General features: G+C 40.0%; 1 protein-coding gene across 3 annotated transcripts in view; it reads right to left on the bottom strand.

Moving 5' to 3' along the window:
• Positions 1-1,838: 1,838 nt before the first annotated feature.
• Positions 1,839-20,405, bottom strand: part of SH3YL1 (SH3 and SYLF domain containing 1) — a 52,113-nt gene continuing 33,546 nt past the window's right edge. For 2 of the 3 annotated variants that reach the window (XM_054818881.1, XM_054818882.1), the window contains exon 10: positions 1,839-2,434. In XM_054818881.1, coding sequence (XP_054674856.1) covers positions 2,235-2,434 — 200 coding nt within the window. In that variant the 3' untranslated portion in view covers positions 1,839-2,234. Of the gene's footprint in view, positions 2,435-7,000; positions 7,157-20,405 lie in introns of those variants that run through there. The other variant, XM_054818883.1, reaches the window with a different exon arrangement.

Raw genomic sequence — 20,405 nt, 5'->3', positions numbered from 1 at the left:
ATCAATGCAGAGTCTACCGACTACCATGAACTCTTAGATTAGACAACCCTCATTTTCCCCCCAACTCATCTAAAGCAATCTAAGAAACTGAATTTACATACACAATAAAAAGATTTGACTGTGCAAGTTCATAAATTCTGACAGTTTCATGGAAGAGGACACTTGAGATGAGTTAAGAAGCTTTAAGAACTCTACACAAAGGCAAGTACACTGGCTGAAAAAGCAGGCAGTATTCTGGAAATGGCTAATGAAGTACTACAGCACAATTCTGCTAGTGGATGCTTCAGCAGTACTGCATAACTAAAGCGCAGCAACAGGGTATAATAAATGCAGGAGTGTTTCATTGTAAATGTGTGGCATATCTAGCTTCTGGGTCTATGATGTTATTATTAACCCTGTTCACTGAGTCTTGATATTGGATGATTTAGTGTTTTCTTGCTTAATAAGCAATAGATGCAGTCTATGAAAGATAGGTAGACACAAAATGTGCTTTCTCACCTCAAATTGGCAGATGCTACAACAGTCCTTCTAAAGGCATACTGCAGCTACCTAAGGTTATTATAACTCTTTCCAACTGGTTGGAAAATAATTTCTAAAAAAATACTTGCAAGCCATATGGATCCGTTTGGTGGTGGTATCTGTCTGATGACAGATCACATATATCTGCCTTGACCATGAGGCAAAGAATATGAAGGATTTTCATTGAAAGGTAGTAAGCGCATTAGACTATGGTTTCAGTCTCTTCTGCCTCATTTTGAGTTTGTTTATCAAAAATGTGTGGCCCAGTCTGAAAGAAATCCAGAAACTTTTTCCAATGAATGGAACGGAATGATTTTCTAATGATGATAAGTCTTCCTCTGTACTAGGCTTAGCCTTGCCATTCAGATGGGATAACTTAAAGCTAAACAGCACCTGATAGATTAGGAGATCAGAACAGCAGATCAACTGCAACTTGGTTGCTGACAGATCACACACATACCAATTTTCCATCTGATAGTCATGGCACTGTTAGAAGAAACAAGGACTTAACAAAACACATTTTCAAGTGGGGAGAAGTTGAGACTGAAGAAGCTTAATTATCATCTTGGCATTAACTACATATAAGAAGCAAATTCAACATACCCAGCAATAAGAAGGAAACTAAACTGGTTCTCAAAAACTCCAAGTGTCATTCTCACCTCTGCTCTGTCACATCAACTTTCAAGTCAATACCTGTATCTGTAACATGAAGTTGATTTACAAAAATGCTCAAAATTAAGTTGAAATCTGAGAATGATAGTGCTATACATTATTACTACATATATCCTACAGAAATATCTTCCCTATCTTACTGTTAATAATTTGCTCTATTTACTCTGTAATTTACTCTACGTTGCTCTTTCTTTAAAGATTAAACATTAAAAAAATCTTAAATGGGAAGAAGCAGGAAGAGTTATGCAAGCTCACTTGTAAACCAGGCAGATTTCTCTATCTTGCTTTCCATCTGTGGAACAAGTTCCTACAAGAATCAAGGGACATCATAAGCCTATATGTTTTCTAGGAGGAACTATTCATGCATTTTATTAAACAAACTTTCAGAAGTGCTTAAATTCTTCAAAAATGAGGGAATATAAGACAAGCTATCAGGGAAGCTGAACTACTTAACTGGTACAGAGTTGTTTAAAAAAAGGTCTTTGTATGCCTAACAAGGACAAACCTTGGGGACCAGACCTAAAGTAGTTACTAAGAAAAATTACAATGCCTAAAGTGGTTTTTAAAACCAAGTATAAAGGTAATGTCTTCTACCATATCTGTGAAAAAATATCTGTGTTTAGTAAAAGAACTCCAACTCAGAGATGGTTTGAAGCAAATTTGAGAGCATTTATTATAGAAAGAGACCATAAATTATAATTTAATAGAAATCAGTATTTTTTTCAGAATGTCTAGTTTTAAATAGCCATTTTTCCCTCGTGTAAAAAATAAATCCATATAGCAAGACAGAATTGAAACTAGACACAAATTGGAATACTTTTTATACGGCAACATGCTCAAAAATAAAACTTCACCATAAATTGTCTATCACCTAGCATTTATTTAAGATATAAGTTTAGGGGAAAGTTAAGTTCATTTAATATATTTCGATTTTGTGTTAGAATAGTCTTGATCAACAATCTCATTTTAATAAAATCTGAAGAGTTAAATTCATTTTTTGAGTGTAAATATATTACTGCTTCAACATTTTCTTCTATACAAATTTAGTTGTTACTGATGGCAACATAATTGGCTGGAAAGATGCCAGTTTGTCCTCCTATTCTTCCTTCCCACCAATCAAACTGGGAATCTGTTTTGGTTGTGACTGTGATTTTGTCTCCAGCTTTGAAAGTCAAGTCACCTGGCTGTTGTCCTTCAAATGAATAAAGTGCTGTCACTTCTACTGGATTACTCGAAGAGTTACCTGAAGTGAAAGAAATAAAATGAAAAGGAAATCACTAAACAGCACATACAGTAAGTCCTTACATATAATATTCTTAAATGACAGTAGAAAACAGTGACAAAGACACTAAAATAATTTATCTGGGCATATAAACCACTGATGAAAACCCCCTCCATTTCCATTACATGCTTAGGTAAGTGAAATTTGGATTCTAGCTTATCAGCACAGTCTATGTAAAAAAGTAGCACTCTGTAGAAAATAAAGATCAGCAATTTTTTCTATATACCTCAAATAGTCAAACAGCGACAGTGGGAACAAAAGCGGTGTGTTGAAGAAAGCATGACTACTTCCTGAAAGGTTGCTGAACAGAACCACTTCAGGTTTTAGTTTTGGCATGTGTTCTTTGTGACAGTTTCTTCACAGAAACTGCAAAACTTAAAGCAGGGATTTGGGTTTTTTTATCAATACTTGGGATATAGGATGGTAAAATACAAAATATCCACAGCACTTCCCTTCTCTTTCCATAGGCTTTGCAGCATCTAGATTTTGGTGTATCTTGCATGTTAAAGAAAACACATAAAATGTGCTAGTGGAAAGAACTGGTTATGGTTTGATGTACTGCAAGTGACTTGGCTTGCATAGTGGTATTTTAGACTACATATACAAATGGCTTTTATTCTCTTTCCACCAGTCTCTTACATACCTCTTTCAGTCCTTAGCTGGGGTTGGAATCATGCCATGAGTCTTCTGATCTAGCTTTAAAATCATCTAAAGTCTTGGATACCATTATCCAGCCTCCATTTCTGTTGACACTTTTTAAGCCAATATCTCCATGTTTATTACTATTGAACTTTTAATCTAAGTGAATATCTTCAATTTGCTAATAACTATGTTGGCTCTCAATTCCTTTAACCATCTGAACTATATGAGGTAGTTGCATTTGTTTAATGTTGATTTAGAAAACAGTTAAATCTCTCACATGAATGCATCTAGAAGTGACAAATGGAAGATGCAATGGAAGACTACTTAAGAGGAAATAATGAAGATGTTTACACAGTCAGGTGGAGAGATTTCAGGATGTATTGCTCATACGGACATGATGGCTGCACAAATGCTCTAGCATGCAAGATTAAAGGCTTTTAGCATTAGCTGCACCTGCTTGCTGCCAAAACTGTGTTGCAAAAGGGGAAACCCAAGCTCTTTTTAGTCCACACATAGCAAGTACAGAGCTAGAAAAGATGGTGAGAAGCACTGACACAACTTTTTTTTTGACAGTCTGTTATCAACAACTGATACCCACAGAACTTTTCTAGTTGCTTTTATCACTTCAAAAGAAAGAGGAAAAATCCTTTCCCCCTGAGCCTCCCAAATACAAACTGTAGCCAAAACAGGACAGACAGAGAAGAATAATAGATGTATGATATAATGTATGCATAAACAACATAGCTTTTTTTCCCCAGCATCTGTCAATATATACGTTCATTCCATAGGCCAGTTCTTTCCCTTTGTGATCTGCATTTGTAGCAATCATCACCAATTAATACAAAATTATTTGACTACATGCTGGGAGAGTGTTGGTTGCAGAGAAGTCAAACGCTGTCTTCCTTGATCACACAGTCTCCTGATATCCCATGCAGGCGATATCCATACAAAATGTAGTTTGAAGTTAGATATTTTGATTGAGGAAATCATAGCAAAACCCACAAAAGTAAAAGACACTTTGACTTCTTACTCCTAGTTTTAATTGAAGAACAGTAAGAAAATACTGTGGCTCAGGACTCTAGGTGCCAAGGCATGAAAACAGTTATGACTCAGTTGCATATAAAAAGGAAAATGGGGTGTGTTTTACCCCTGTGCCACATTCAGGCAGCACGCATGGGTAAAAGTGCATTTTATAAGTTATGATGAAGGCTACAAATTCTTATACTGTGAGTTCTTAACCATATGTGCTTCCATCACCTAAACATTCAAATGCATAATCACTCAAGGAAAATTAGAACTACTATATATTTATAACTGCCCAAACTATATTAATATACTTGGAAAAATTAGATAATTGACAGTGCAAAAGATTAGACTGAAAGTGCTAAAAGTGACTGTGAGAGCTTCTTTTCATTACATTCAATAGAAGAACTGTCACCACCACTTTAATATGCTGGACTCATAGCAATGGCAGCAAGCAGTATTTACCTCCTCCATGGCTGAACTTGCACTAAGACTAATTCCTCAGTATACTAAAATTGGCTCATTAAAAGTAAGAAGAAAAATGAAGGGAAACTAGACACAAATTAAAGCATGAAAAGGTGGAACAAAAGAAGTGTGCATGAGATACAGTGTAGGAGTGTATTCAATGCACCACAATCATGCCTCCAATTATTGTTTGCTCTGTCATATGAACAAGATTGTTTTATGCACTTCCCTTCCCACTTTTTGCCCTGTGAATCTTACCACACATGCAGAAACCTCAAAGCACTACAGCTGATGATGAACACTGATTTCTGAGTCCTTGCCTCATTTGCTACCTGCTATCATTTAAAAGTATTTTCCAGCTTTATTCCTAACAGTTACTTCATAAAAATTCCTACTTAAATTTTCCCTAGCAGCTCTTTCCCATACTATATTTTATTTCTCACAAAGATTCTAATCTCTGTGCTTCACTTCTGTATTTTTGTAGCATAAAACAGACAAAATGCATATTTATTGCCTCCAGATTGCAGCATCCCATGCCTCATATTTATATGGATCATTCCAACAAATAGGTTTTTTGAATGCAGTTATGAAATCTGCCACATATAAGAGGGAGCTATTTCATGTTCTTGTTTCCGGATTTCAGTTTTATATAAAAGACTTTTAAATAAAATCGTTACAGTCAACATGAAGATTGCCGAATGCATACATAGAAACCACATTTGCAGCTCACACAAGATGGTGCTACAGTGCTACATACAGCATATGATACCAAAATCATTGAGATTTATGAGTATGCACACTGGAATAAAAACAAATTACATTGTGGAAAATCCTTAATTAATGGTATCTGAATACACACAGCACAATTCTACAAATGCAGTGGTCAAAACAGAAGTATAGAAATTTTGGATGAAGATCAATTAGTGCAGCAGCCAGCATACATATTCAATGCTCTAGCATACATGGGTATGGCGTATGCTTGATAACAAACTGCTCTGACCACCATATCCTTTATTTTTATTCATCTTTATATACTAGAATGTTCTGAACATTTTTCTAAGGACTACTGCTATGGATCTAAGGACTTGATGAGGTGTAAACTAGAGAGAATTTATGGGCTCTTGGGCACATTGCAGTACCAGCCCTAGAGTGAATGAGAGCACGATAAAACTATCTTTACTTACAGCATGTTTACCGCAGAATGAAAGCATTCTCTAGAAAGTTGCTATAGAACAGATACACTGGCTACATTTATATTAATTGGTTGAAGAGTGCCAGAGCCTTTCTTTGACTGTGGGGCCAGCTGGCATAGACTGGCCACATACATACCAGTAAACGCTCACCATCCAGTGAAGAGAGCCACATCCAAACTACCTACTGGTTTCTATTGTGGAGTGACTGCTAAACCACATCTATGAATTATGTGAGAAAGTGCCAGGTCAGAATAACAGCAAAGAACTTTCTCACAACACAACCACATAGGTAACTGAGTTATAGTGCTTGGGACAATGCCTTCACACTGTTCAATGGACTGGAAGAGGTAGCCACTAGTTTCACATACTAATGTGAACCTATAAAATATTTGTAAACCCATAGCCTGATACTAAGATTGTTTTTTTAGAAAAGAGCAGGCATTTTATGTCATTTTGGGTTAAGTTTATTAAGCTGTCAAAAACTAAATCCAAGTTGGAAGACAGAATAGTGCAGTCCAGCTATGAGTCCCAAATTTAATTTTACTGGCATAGATGTATATCCCATAGCCACTGAAGACCCTTGCAGAAGAATGATATAAAAACTATGACGTGCCGCTTTTGGCCATTGACAGTGCAATAAAACTGAAATAGGTTTTATGTGCTTGAGCTTAGTGGTGAGACTGCTAAACATCCACTTTGCAAAATTCACCGATTGTCAGCAATTACAGAGCTAGCAGGATCTTTGTGGGTCATGTGTGCATCTAGATGATAGAAACTATAAGTGAACTAACACAAACTATTACTGCTGGTTTGGGGTTCATCTAAATCATATCAAGATGCTTGCAAAAAAGGAGCCCTATGACTCAATTGTCACCACCAATGAGCCATCTGATCAAGGGTATCAATGACTGACAGGTTAATCATATTGTTGACTGTCCATATATTATGCACTTCCTGCTAAATCTCTGCTTTGGTAATTGGCTGTGGGCCTGGTTTCAATTAAAGTTGCAAGGTTATAACATTACTTCTATTGGGATGCAACATACCATATGAAAACGTGATTGTCTAGGTAAATCAATTTTTATTTGAAACTGAATAGTCTCTCTACCTTGCTCAAATCTTTTGTGCAACCTTTAGAAAGCATGGCTACAGCTTTTGTTATTTAAAAATCAAAGTGAATGAGCAACACATGCAACATACTAACCTCTACTTCCTCTGTACTTTGTAAAGAAGTAGAGAGAAGTGACTGGAACTGCCACACAAAATGTTGAAGTCAGATGAGTCTCCAGCATCAGAGATGACTAAAGTTGTATAGTGCTGGTGTAAAAGCTCCACCAAAAAGTGTCAGCTTACAGAAAAGCTGCAATATAATTCTCATTGGTTAAGTAGAGACCTAGAAAACTAAGCAATCACATGAATCCTGTTTGTGCAGCAGAAATAAGAGAAATCCAACAAACAGACCAAATGATGGAAAACGACTAATGAATCTACACAGATGCAAACATCTATGCTTTTAAAAACAAATATGTCAAGTTTCAAAAAGTTTTATCATCACTATTAGAGTGTTCAGTGGCATTGAAAGCCTTGGTTATTACTTGTAGGTTTAGGATGAGAGCTGTAGCTAACAGTTAACAGACAGAAATCTTACTTCTTTACCTGTTATGGGACACTGGGCTTTTGTTTGGAAAGGATTAGTATTGAGTTTATAATTAGAGTTCAGGAAAGAATCCAAAGCAGGCTGAAAAACTAAGTTAATTACTAGGTCCTACAAATCTCTGTAAAAAATGATAGTTGGTTCCAGCAACAATGAAGAAGAGTTTATAGGAGATACTAATGGCCACACTTTGCAAATGCCCTGCTAAGATACGACTGTGAGTGTAAATAGTATGTGCATATACATATATTGAACATACTAAACTGTCTGAAAGATGTTTTCCCCAAATTATCATATTAAAAATGAAGACTATTATCAGGCTCCTTCTGAACATGTTAAAGACAAAGACAATCATTAGCTTGATTCAACAGCTTTACATGAGCCAGCAACATGCTTTTGCAGCAAAGGCAGCTAATGGTATCTTGGGTTGCATTAGGCAAAGTATTGCCAGCACGTCAGGGGAGGTGATCTTTCCCCTCAGCGCTGGTGAGGCCACACCTGCAGTGCTGGGTCCAGTTCTGGGCTCTCCAGTATGAGAGGGACATGGACATGTTGAGGAGAGTCCAGCCAAGGACCACGGGAATGATGAAGGGCCAGGAGCATCTCTCCTGTGAGGAAAGGCTAAGAGAACTGGGACTGTTCAGCCTGGAGAAGAGAAGGCTCAGAAGCGATCTCATCAACGTCTATAAATACCTGAAGGGAGAGTGCTAAGAGGATGGAGTCAGGCTCTTTTCAGTGATATCTAGTGACGGGACCAGAGGCAACGGGCACAAACTGAAACAAAGGAGGTGCTGTTTGAACGTCAGGAAACACTTTTGTACTGTGGGACTGAGCACTGGCACATGGGGCTTTCTTGCCAACATATGGATCAGTGGGTTGTAGGGAGCTGCATGAGCAGACATAGAACTGGAGCACCCACATCTCCAACAAGACGTTTGTGCAAGTATGCAAAGCTTTGTACATATAACACTTTCCAACCTAAATGATTCTATATGCTTGTCTGTAAGTGCAAGTGAAACTTTGGAGGTTGCATTTAAAAACTTCAGGTGTTTATTAACATTTTGTAGTTGTTTAATGTTGTGGTTTATTTGCTGTAATGCTGATATTGATCCTGAATGTATACTTCATGACTACCAGCTAGTTATCTGTCATTAGTGAATTAATAAAGCACTTAAACCAAAATCAGGATCACAGCTATATGAACTAAGCAGTCTTTCCCAGTGACAGTTCTTGCAAAAGTGTCAAGATTAGGGTTCAGGCTGAATGGCTCATGGCCATTGCTGAGCTTTAACTAATAATTATAATGAAAGAACTTACTTAACTGCTGGTCTAGTAAGGAGGGCAAGGTTGCGTCGCGATGATAAAACTAGGCCAAGGCAGGAATTCAAATATGTAATAAAAAGCTAAGCTCACTAGCAGTCCCATGAGAAGCTAGGATGGCTGTTCTTTTTGCAAAAACAAATCAGTTTAGCCTAGGACTGACAGAGTGACTGGGCTACTGTTAGCATTAAGACCAGGATCACAGTTTAATAAAGTAAGGAGCTGAAGAGAAAGATTCATTAGTGGACAAGCAGTATCAGGAATGAGATGACGTACTAAATGGCAAGAGTAAATATCTTACAGATATTTCTGGATTTTCTCTGCTCATCAACCAGTAGAGCTAGATCTGGAAGCTAAAAGATAACATTGGATCCTCACAGGACAGGTGAAGGATAGAATAGAGCAACAAATGTCTATGGTTCACTCTGAGGTGGATACGAGTTACTGCACTGCAGTCAAAGTTAGCTTTATGGGTGGAACTAGAATTTGGGTACAGAATCCAGTTAACAACAGTTATTCAGCTTCTACACTAATTGTAGTAGGGGTTTGAACAGGTCCAGTTTTTACAGTTATTATTGCTGCCCCTCCTTCAAATTTTCAGACTTGAAGCTTACTGAGCTGTATTTTGGATAGGATTTGGGTAGGAACTGCAAGCACCAAAGAGATACATTTTCTGCTGGATCCAGCACACTGTGCATTAGAATGCGGAAGGCAAGGGGTGGGCAAAGGAAATAGCACGTAGTAAATTCTGAAGGCATCAAGGTGATTACTAATGACAGGGATAGCTTCTAAATTAGTGCTAGGGGTCATGATAGTAGGAACTTAAAAGCTAAAATTTTTACTTGAGGAATGCAGCAGCATTGGGCCATGATGATGCCTAAAGGCAGGCAGAGAAATGGCTTAAGTTGAACTTTGAAGTAGGTAGGCAAACCACTAAGTTCAATCTGTAATACTCACAAGAATGGGATGAAAGCTGGATCTGGCAGGGAGTGCTTTTGGTTCTGTTTGAGCTCAAAGACATAGTTAACCTGAGAGTCAGTGGAGGAATGTAAAGGATAATGATATGGGCAAAGTGATAGGGCAAGAAATTAACTTTGAAGCAAGAACTGAATCTAGATGAGAGTAAAGGAATATTGAATTTGCAAAGGTCAGAGAGAAGGATGTTGCAACAATTGAATCATAACATGACAAAAGCCTGGTCAAAAGTGGAGATGGAAAGAAAAAGCTGCATCTTTGAAACAGTATTCAGAGAACAATCTATAGGACTTATTGCTCAGAAAGTGAGAACTTCTGAAGAAATTCAACTTGAAGATCACAAGTGCTCTGCAGTGGTCAGCAACAGGCAGTTTCGGATTCTATTTGATCATTTTTAGCTTGAATTCATAATTAATTAACAAAGGAGTACCAGAGAAAGGCAGGAAGAGATGGATCTGGAACAAAGGTAGTTATGAGTTGTCTGCAGAAAATGTTATCTAGCAAATCAAAAGGGACAAAGGATAGGCAGACGGGAAATCTTAACAGAAAAACAGAGGGCTGATAAGGACGCCTTCTCAGTGACACACTGGAAATACAGATGTAAAGGCAGTTACAGACATAGCCCAGCAATGGAATTCAGGGAGCATGAGTATTACCAAAGAAAACAGAAGATTACAATTGATCTATCAGGTTAAGGGAGGATGGAATGCGATTTCTAATATGTAGTTATAAAGAGGTCACCAGAGATTTGGAAGTAACAGTTACATCAGCGAATGGAGCAGTACCAAGGCCAACTGCCAGTCTGGGCCTGTCCATGCTCTTAAACTCCACATCTCCAAATCAGAGTAGCTTCATTCATACTGACTACTGGGGACAGTCTCTGGCACATGCTAACTTCCAAACTACTAAGGACAGCCCACTACCTTTCCCAGATCAAAATCACACCAGGAATCTGCTAACTATTTAATGGAAGAAATGAAGTTTCAGTTCCCAAGCACATTCCCTGGCAATGTTCAATTTATCAGCATAGAAGCATTGCTGGATGAGATTGAGAGTTTAAGGGTCAAAAATAAATGACAAGATAGGATGGATACCTGGGACAAACAGAGAGAGAGGGGACAAAACAATGAGAATCTTCTGCATCTGGGGAGGCTATTTCAGAGCCATACTCTCCCAGCTGGTAAGGTAGCTTTCTTAATGTCCAGCTTCATGTAATTCTCTACTAGTTTACATCTACTTTTTTCTGCTTGTTAACATTGGCCTTTGGCTGAAACCTTTCTTTCTTGGCATTTACCTTCCTTTTGCTTTTATAGTCACAAACCATTTTTTTTAAAAACCTTCGGACTGTTACACTAAAAATAACTTAGTTACCTCATATCAGTGACTCCTTGCTCCACTCATTGTACTTATTCTTCTCCATGTCTATTCAATCTTACCTAATTTTTCTTGAAAATGAGTAAACAGAATATTACTATCAGGTAAGAGACCTGCAGGTAACTGACTTCACAGAATCATAGAATGGTTTGGGCTGGAAGGGACCTCGAAGATCATCTAGTTCCAACTCCCTGCTGCCGGCAGGGACACCCTCCACTAGACCAGGTTGCCCAAAGCCTCATCCAACCTGGTCTTGAACACTTCCAGGGATGGGGCATCCACAACCTCTCTGGGCAACCTGTTCCAGTGCCTCACCACCCTCACAGTAAAGAATTTCTTTCTAACATCTCATCTAAATCGACCCTCCTTCAGCTTGAACCCATTACCCCTTGTCCTGTCACTACACTCCCTCATAAACAGTCCCTCACCATCTTTCCTGTAGGCCCTCTTTAGATACTGGTAAGCCGCAATTAGATCTCCCTGGAGCCTTCTTTTCCCCAGGCTGAACAATCCCAACTCTCTCAGGCTGTCCTCACAGGAGAGGTGCTCCAGCCCTTCTCACACTCTGCCATTAAGCACAGAGCTGTTTATATAGAAGGGTGACAGAACTGAAGGAATAGAGAACTCATTTTATGGAGATCATGGGTTTATTTCTGAATGTGACAATAAATAATATTTGGGATGAATCAGCAGGAGCCTGTCAGAACAGATTTTATTATGAGGAGATAGCCATGAATGAAGAAATCGGCAAAGAAAAAACGGAAGGGGAAGGAGAGCAGATAACACCGGAGGAACTGGAAGCCACAGAAAGCTGAGGTACAAGAACGGGAGAGGTATCAGTGACACAGAGGAGCTGCTCTTTTAGCTGAAGGCTGAGCTGAACCAAAGCTGCAGAATATGTGGTAAAGCTAGACAACATGGAGCTAAGGGGTCAAATGCATTTAGAAGAATGATAATGAAGTTACAAAAACTAACAACGAAGATTGAGAGAAATCAAAATAAAGGGGATGTGTACATAATTTAAAGACACTTCAATATAAAGAGATACAGATTTTGAATATGAATGGATGTATTCCAAATCCCAGAACTCTAAACCCAGAGCCATATTAGAATTCAACATAATACAATATTGAACAGAGATGTTACTCATTAGTTTGACAATCATTAATCCACCAAACAGTCATCAGTTCTATAAACTGTTTTAATATTAGTAGGTTTTGAAAGGACAGAAGTCTCTGTGTACAGTAATGGAACCTGTTCCAAGGTTACTGAAGACAAAAAAAAAAGGAATCTAGCAAACAGAAGACTAGAAACATGCAAACTTAGGAGGGAAAATAAAGATGTCTTTGTGATTAGTGCCTTTTTCTGTTCCCTGACCATAAGAAGAAATACCAGCACATAAACTAAATGGTGCAGCTATTTCAAAGAGAAACAGGCCTGAAACTGACCTGTTGATATTAATTTAGAAAACAGTTAAGAATAGCATTAATCAGGCTGAAGTCAAAGCACTAATTGTGTGCTGCACCATCAATATGGAGAGAGAAATTGGACAGCATGTTGTCTGATATAATGCTAATTCTTCAGCTTTCTTTTCTCCAAATAATTCTGAAGCTGAAACTACTAATAATCTCAGTGATACCACACCTTTTTCAAGAACAAAGCAAATCCGATGTCTTGGTTATGTATGATCAGTCATACTGGAGAGTATCTACCTCTTACTGCATCTAAACTTACTCTCTTGGTTTCCATTATATTTTACCTCTTTCTGAACTATTCTGCTAAACAGCACCTATGAAAATAACTTATGAACAAAGTTATGCCCTACAGAGATTTGATTTCTTAGGTGAATTGTGTCAGGGATAGTCAAAGAAGCATAGGAAGGGAACTGAGAGGGAGTGTGTGGAAGAAAGATGTACGGCTTAGTGCTGGATTTTTGAGGATACCACTAATTATTCCTACATGCCAACTTCCTGTAAGCTGTTCAGTCCTTTAATTTTAAGAACCTCATGCCTTATGTCACTACTTCAATTTGTAATTGCTTTTAAGTAAGAGTTTTAAAAGAAGAATGAATACTAGTTTTAAATTCAAGATATGTGAATTAACAGTGGTTTTGATCATAATAATTCTGATGAGTCACACTGTAATAAGTTAGAACAAAGAAACAATTGAAGACATACTTTGTTGATATTTTAAAAGACAATCTTAGAAGTAGTTCAGTTGTCTGAAAGCATGCATATATGTGACTAAACTTGTCTCCTTAGAAACAAAACAATGGAAACTATTTCATTTATGTTATGATAACAGTCAAAAATGCACAGAATACCTCTGAAAACACAGAAAGAGATACTCCAGGATGTAAAGAAATAAACTGACAAAAGTACACAGTTGTATGTTTATTATTAACTACATGCATAAATACAACAAAGAATCTTTTGGTACAACTAATTTTTCCACTAGGAGTTCAGAAAGCAATCAAAATGATAAAAACGGCAACAGAAAACAGTATTCTGTTATTGAAGTAGAAAATATAGGACTTGCAATGGATGTGACTACCAGTTCGAATATTTCCTCAAATTTAAAAACCTCTTGCATATATTATGTAATTTCTTTATTAAAAAGGACTGGCTCATTTACTTGCTAGAATGTAAACAAACAAACAAAAAATTTCCACAGTGATGTTATAAAATATTGAAACAACATTGCCTCAAAATATCCACTTCATGACCACGTGCAATGATAAAAACATGACAGATACATTATCTTATGCCATGTGACTTTTGGAAAATTGGCAGCTTGGAGATTAAGACCTCATTAGGTATAGTTCACTGGATACTCACACTTCCTAATGTTTCATGGATGTAGAAGTTTAATGCAATTAATGGTTCATGCTTTCATGATATTTGAATTCTGAGGCTTTACTATTCCTAAGTAGCTTCTAACAAATACTGTTTAGGTAATGTGAACTTTGGCTCAAAGTTGGGGCTCAGAACCACAAAGTTGATGTTGAGTTTGTGTTCACAGCTAGGTTGCACAAAAGTTGTCAGACTACTGAATTACCTAAGTTACAATGCCACGATAAGCAGAAACAAAATACCTTATAAAGTTAAGATTCACTTACTGGGAACTTATTGGGCAATGTCTGTTCTCAGGCTTTATCATTCACTACGCCTGGCGATAGGCCTAAAGCAGCAGCATCTTCGGAAAGTGACAACTGGTCTGTGTTTAAAGACTTAAGATGGAAGTGACATAAGGAAAGTCAGAGAAAGGATGAAAAGAAGTGCCATATGAATTATTACACAGAGAAAATAGGGCAATAAACTAAAAGATGTCATGGCTTTCTTCTCTCAAGACAAGATAAAACATCAGCCAGTGGGGGGTGGGGAAAAGAGTAAAGCAGAAGCATATTGTAGTATGTTACACACTGGGACTCTCTGAAGAAATTACCTTTTCAGGTCCTGTATGGCAACAAAATATTACGTGTGCTAACATCTACTTAGGGAAAAAAGTATCCAGGCAACTCTCATTCAGAAAGAAAAAAAGTAGCCCAATTGTATCCCAAATACTAGAAGTCATGAAAATATTTTCAATTCTTGACTCATACCAGTATACAGATCAGCTCTTTTTTCAACCTAATGTGCTTCATTTTCCATATTCTCAGCCTTTAACCTAAGAAGAAAGGGTTTTATCTCACCTTCTAGAACAAAACAGACATACACCTACTTACAAATATCATTTTAGTTGTTTCTGGACAAATTACAAACAAGTGTTTGTTCAATCTTACAAGTGAAATCTCAAATGTCCTATCCACATTAAATTACTAATTTCCTTAATGGCCTTTTTAATTTTGCTTTTTAAATGTAGACTCACCTCAAAAAACCCTCAGCATACACAAAACAACAACCTCAGATCTCACTGAACAGATGTTTGGGCAGGCCTAAATATGCACGGTAGATTTGACATTTTATATCTACAGGTACTAATCTGCTATAATCAGATATAAGCATAAATCTTTCTGTACAGATACTTGAGGTATGTCATATGCCACCACTGATCCAATTAATCTCCAATAATGCTCATCTGATCAAAGGTCAGGAGACATGATATTCAGCAAATCATGCTCAGAACAAATAATCTCTTGCCTTAGCTGTTGTTTTGCTACTAACTATGGCTTGTTTTGGGTAAATAAACAAAACTACTTGTCCTTCTCTACTTTCTGGGAAAAAAAACAAAACGCTTCTTAAGATTCTCAAAGTATTTAAATTCAACACTGAAATCTGGAAACAATTCCTTCTTCAGAAATAAGAAAATGAGAATGGACTTTTTGGGGTAACTGAGCTTCACGGACACTGTAGTAAAGCAGTACCCTTTAAATGTCCCCACAAATGCCCATTTGTGCTATCAGTTGCACAAACCCGCATGAAGAGGGAAGGCAGGCACCACTTGCTTTGCTCTACACCCACTTACAGGCAAAGAAGCGTTCTATATCCAGAAGACCTGGTGTCTGTTTTGTTACAGCAGTTGTAGATTTAAGGCAATTAAAAAACGTTCGAGGTACCCTGGTTAATAACAAGGAAGGCCTGTATCATTCCAGGAACTACACTCTTTCATACCTCTCGGTACTAAATGTACATCCCAGTCCTGGAAAGGAGTGCAAACCCAAATGTTAAGGCCTCTTCCACTTCTGTGGAAACTGTCTCAGCAAATCCATTTTCTGAATTAGTTGCAAAGCTAAATGTTATGTATTACTTCAGGTAGTTACTTTGTCCAGGTTTCCAGTGTTACAAAGCCCTCCAGTTGATTTCCAGCATAACTTAATAGCTACGTTCTCCATTAACAAAGAAATGGTGTCTGGAAAAAACTATTCCATGTTTAACACTTGTTGTTAAAGACACTACAAAGCAAAGTTAGCCACAGATGTTCTGTACAAGGTACGCTACCCTCAATTTTGCTCCAGAGCCTCAACAGATAAGAAATTCATCATCAGCTGCAAATCTGTATCCATGGAATGGAGGTATTATACACACTTTTATAATCACAGAATCACAAAACCCAGAAAAAGGCTCAAGTGCTTTTGACCTCTTCCACATAGGCTGGAAATGGACCATTTCAAAGCAGCTTCCATGTCACCAACTTGTGTCATTACTCAACAGTGTCACGTCTAGCAAACAAAACTGGTGGTTCCATTGGTGTTTGAAACAGACCTGATTATATTTAAAGTTTAAGTTACTGTGCAAATTAAGCTCATTCAGTGTGAAACATATTTCACTGTTTTTGAGTTTCTGGCCTACTAGGGAACATGCTGGCTCATCATCTTCATCTGCTGATGGAATGCTTTCTATCTTTGTTTCAGCACACTCAGCTTTTGCATTAAAGTGCCTTTTTTGTCAAGCATCTGTGGATGTATTTGATATTTAGGATATAAAAAACCCACCTCCTGCTTGCAAGAGCCAATTCTGTAACAGTACTTTTGCTGATTACTTTTTGCATTTTTCTGCCTTTTCAAAAACTTTTAAATTTTCATTCAAACGGAAATGGTCAAACTATATCAATGTCAAGGGCTTTATTATGTTCAAGACTACATTAATGCAAATAATGCCTGTGCTGAGATCATACCGCAAAAGCTGAGATGCAATGCTAAGTGTAACCTTCGTATTCTGAAAAGTACAATAACGAGAACTGGGCACTGTTTTATTCAGGTCAAACCGACGTTTTAGGAATGATTTGTGGATCTTTTGTTATGTTGACAGGCTTCTCCATGTTTCCTCTACACATACTGAGTTAACATGTCAACTTGAATACACTGTCTCTGCATTTTCCTTCTCAGGTCTCTGTACTGTCAGATTCAACAGTTCTGCTCATGTGTTAATAGCAGTGGAGCTAATTTAGTTCACTTGATATAAATCTTAGCTTTTATTCAAGTCTGGAAAACAACCTACAGCTTCAAAACCAAACAAACAGACAAACAAAGTAGTAAACCCAACTTAACTCTAGATGGTTTCTGCCAGCTTCTAGGGTAATGTTTTCTGAAATACTGATTGAAATTTTTTTTTCAGCTTTACATGGAAAAAAACTTCTCTGCACTGGTTAGAGAAAATGGTTAAAATAATAAAATTATATGAGACAAAGAAGTATCTCATATGGAAACATACAAAATAATAGTATTGTGGCTGGTGTCAATGCCACAACTTTGGGTTCTTTGACAATGGGGCGGCCTACACGGCACCAGGACTGATGAACCCTGATGGGATTCATCTCTCTCAAAGGGGGAAGAGGATCTTTGCCCAGGAACTAGCAGGGCTCATGAACAGAGCTTTAAACTAGGCTCAAAGGGGGAGGGGGATAACATCAGGCTTGCCAGTGACACGTTGTGCGACGACGTGCCCAGGTTGGAGGGACGGGGTGCTGGCAAGGGCCCTTGGCCTACTGCTCAGAGACGTGCTGGACGCACTACAGCATGCTCGAAGCCTAGAGGAGACAAGCTGGGGGCTCTGGATGTAACAGGAACCAATGGGATAACACTAGGAAGATACATCAAAAGAATTCCAGCCACCCCAGCCAATAAGTCAGCCTCAATGGGGGCACAACTGAAATGCCTCTACGCGAACGCACGGAGCATGGGGGATAAACAAGAGGAGCTGGAGACGTGTGTGCGCCTGCAAGGCTATGACATTATTGGCATTACAGAGATGTGGTGGGACAGCTCCTATGACTGGAGTGTTGGGACGGAAGGGTACAGGCTCTTTAGGAAGGACAGGCAGGGCAGGCAAGGAGGGGGTGTCACCCTCTATGTCAATGACCAGCTGGAGTGCATGGAGCTCCACCTGGGGATGCATGAGGAGCCCACCAAGAGCCTATGGGTCAGGATTAAAGGGAGCACTGGGGCAGGGGACATCACAGCGGGGGTCTGCTACAGGCCACCTGACCAGGGGGACCGAGCAGATGAAGCCCTCTGTAGGCAGATAGGAGCAGCCTCACGCTCACAAGCCCTGGTCCTTATGGGGGACTTCAACCACCCTGACATCTGCTGGAGAGACAACGCAGCTGAGTGCAAGCAATCCAGGAAGTTCCTGGAATGTGTCGATGACAACTTTCTCCTCCAAGTGACAGAGGAGCCCACAAGGAGAGGTGCCATGCTGGACCTTATTCTCACCAATAAGGAGGGCCTGGTAGGGGACGTCAAGCTCAAGGGCAGCCTTGGCTGCAGTGACCACGAAATGGTGGAATTCAGGATCCTCAGGGCAGCGAGGAGGGCGCGCAGCAAGCTCACTACCCTGGACTTCAGCAGAGCAGACTTTGGCCTCTTCAGGGATCTGCTTGGTAGAATACCATGGGACAAAGCCCTGGAAGGAAGAGGGGCCCAAGACAGCTGGCTAATATTCAAGGGTCACCTCCTCCAAGCTCAGGAGCGATGCATCCCAACAAAGAGGAGGTCAAGCAAAAACACCAAGAGGCCCCCATGGATGAACAAGGAGCTCCTGGGCAAAGTCAAACTAAAAAAGGAAGCCTACAGAGGGTGGAAGCAAGGGCAGGTAGCCTGGGAAGAATACAGAGAAACTGTCCGAGCAGCCAGGGAGCAGGTTAGGAAAGCCAAAGCCCTGAGAGAAATTAGTCTGGCCAGGGATGTCAAGGACAACAAGAAAAGCTTCTATAGGTATGTCACTGATAAAAGGAGGACGAGGGAAAATGTGGGTCCCCTCTGGAATGAAGCGGGTGACCTGGTTACCCAGGATATGGAGAAGGCTGAGGTACTCAATGACTTCTTTGCCTCAGTCTTCACTGGCAAGTGCTTGACCACACTGCCCAGGGCACAGAAGGCAGGGACTGGGGGAATGCAGAACCGCCCACTGCAGGAGAAGATCAGGTTGGAGAATATCTAAGGAACCTGAAGGTGCACAAGTCCATGGGACCTGATGAGATGCATCCGCGGGTCTTGAGGGAACTGGCGGATGAAGTGGCCAGGCCACTCGCCATCATATTTGAGAAGTCCTGGCAGTCTGGTGAAGTTCCTGCCGACTAGAAGGGGAACATAACCCCCATTTTTAAGAAGGGTAAAAAGGAAGAGCCAGGGAACTACAGGCCGGTCAGTCTCTCCTCCATGCCTGGCAAGATTATGGAGCAGGCCCTCCTGGAGACTATGCTCAGGCACATGGAAAACAAGGAGGTGACCGGTGACAGCCAACATGGTTTCACTAAGGGCAAATCGTGTCTGACAAATTTGGTGGCCTTCTATGATGGGGTTACAGCGTTGGTGGATAAGGGAAGGGCAGCTGATGTCATCTACCTGGACCTGTGCAAGGCATTTGACACTGTCCTGTGTGATATCCTTGTCTCTAAATTGCAGAGACATGGATTCGATGGATGGACCACGCGGTGGATAAGGAACTGGCTGGATGGTTGCACTCAAAGAGTTGTGGTCAACGGCTCAATGTCCAAGTGGAGAACGGTGATGAGTGACATCCCTCAGGGGTCGGTACTGGGACCGGCACTGTTCGACATCTTTGTCAGCGACATGGACAAGGGGATCGAGTGCACCCTCAGCAAGTTTGCCGATGACACCAAGCTGTGTGGTGTGGTCGACACGCTAGAGGGAAGGGATGCCATCCAGAGGGATCTTGACAGGCTGGAGGGGTGGGCCCATGCGAACCGCATGAAGTTCAACAAGGGCAAGTGCAAGGTCCTGCACATGTGTCAGCGCAATCCCAAGCACAGCTACAGGCTGGGCGAGGAATGGATTGAAAGCAGCCCTGAGGAGGAGGACTTGGGGGTATTGATTGATGAGAAGCTCAACATGAGCCGGCAGTATGCGCTTGCAGCCCAGAAAGCCAACTGTGTCCTGGGCTGCATCAAAAGACGTGTGATCAGCAGGTCGAGGGAGGTGATCCTGCCCCTCTACTCCACTCTGGTGAGACCCCACCTGGAGTAGTGCATTGTCCTGGTTCTGGCAAGGATAGAGTTAATTTCACAAAGAGCCAGGACAGGTGAGCCAAGCTGGCCGGGGCTATTCCATACCATGTGACATCATGCTCACCATAAAAGGGGGCCAGTTGGCAGGGGCAGGTTGGGTGTGACTCCAGTTGGTGGGTGGTAGGATCGGTAAATTGTTCTTTGTTATCACCCATTGTGAATATCTGTTATCAGTACTGTTGTTGATTGTTCCCCTCTCCCTTGCTGTCCCAGTAAACTGCCCTCATCCCAACCCTCGAGGCTTTGCCGTTGTTTTTCTGTTCTCCTCCCCAGCCCGCCGGGGGGAGGGGTGAGTGAGCGACGCGTGGCACCCAGCTACCAG

The sequence above is a fragment of the Grus americana genome, chromosome 3 (genome assembly GCF_028858705.1).
Source record: "Grus americana isolate bGruAme1 chromosome 3, bGruAme1.mat, whole genome shotgun sequence".
In the NCBI taxonomy this organism is placed as follows: Eukaryota; Metazoa; Chordata; class Aves; order Gruiformes; family Gruidae; genus Grus; species Grus americana.
Note: the sequence above shows the minus strand (reverse complement) of the source record. Positions and strands in the feature narration are given on the sequence as shown.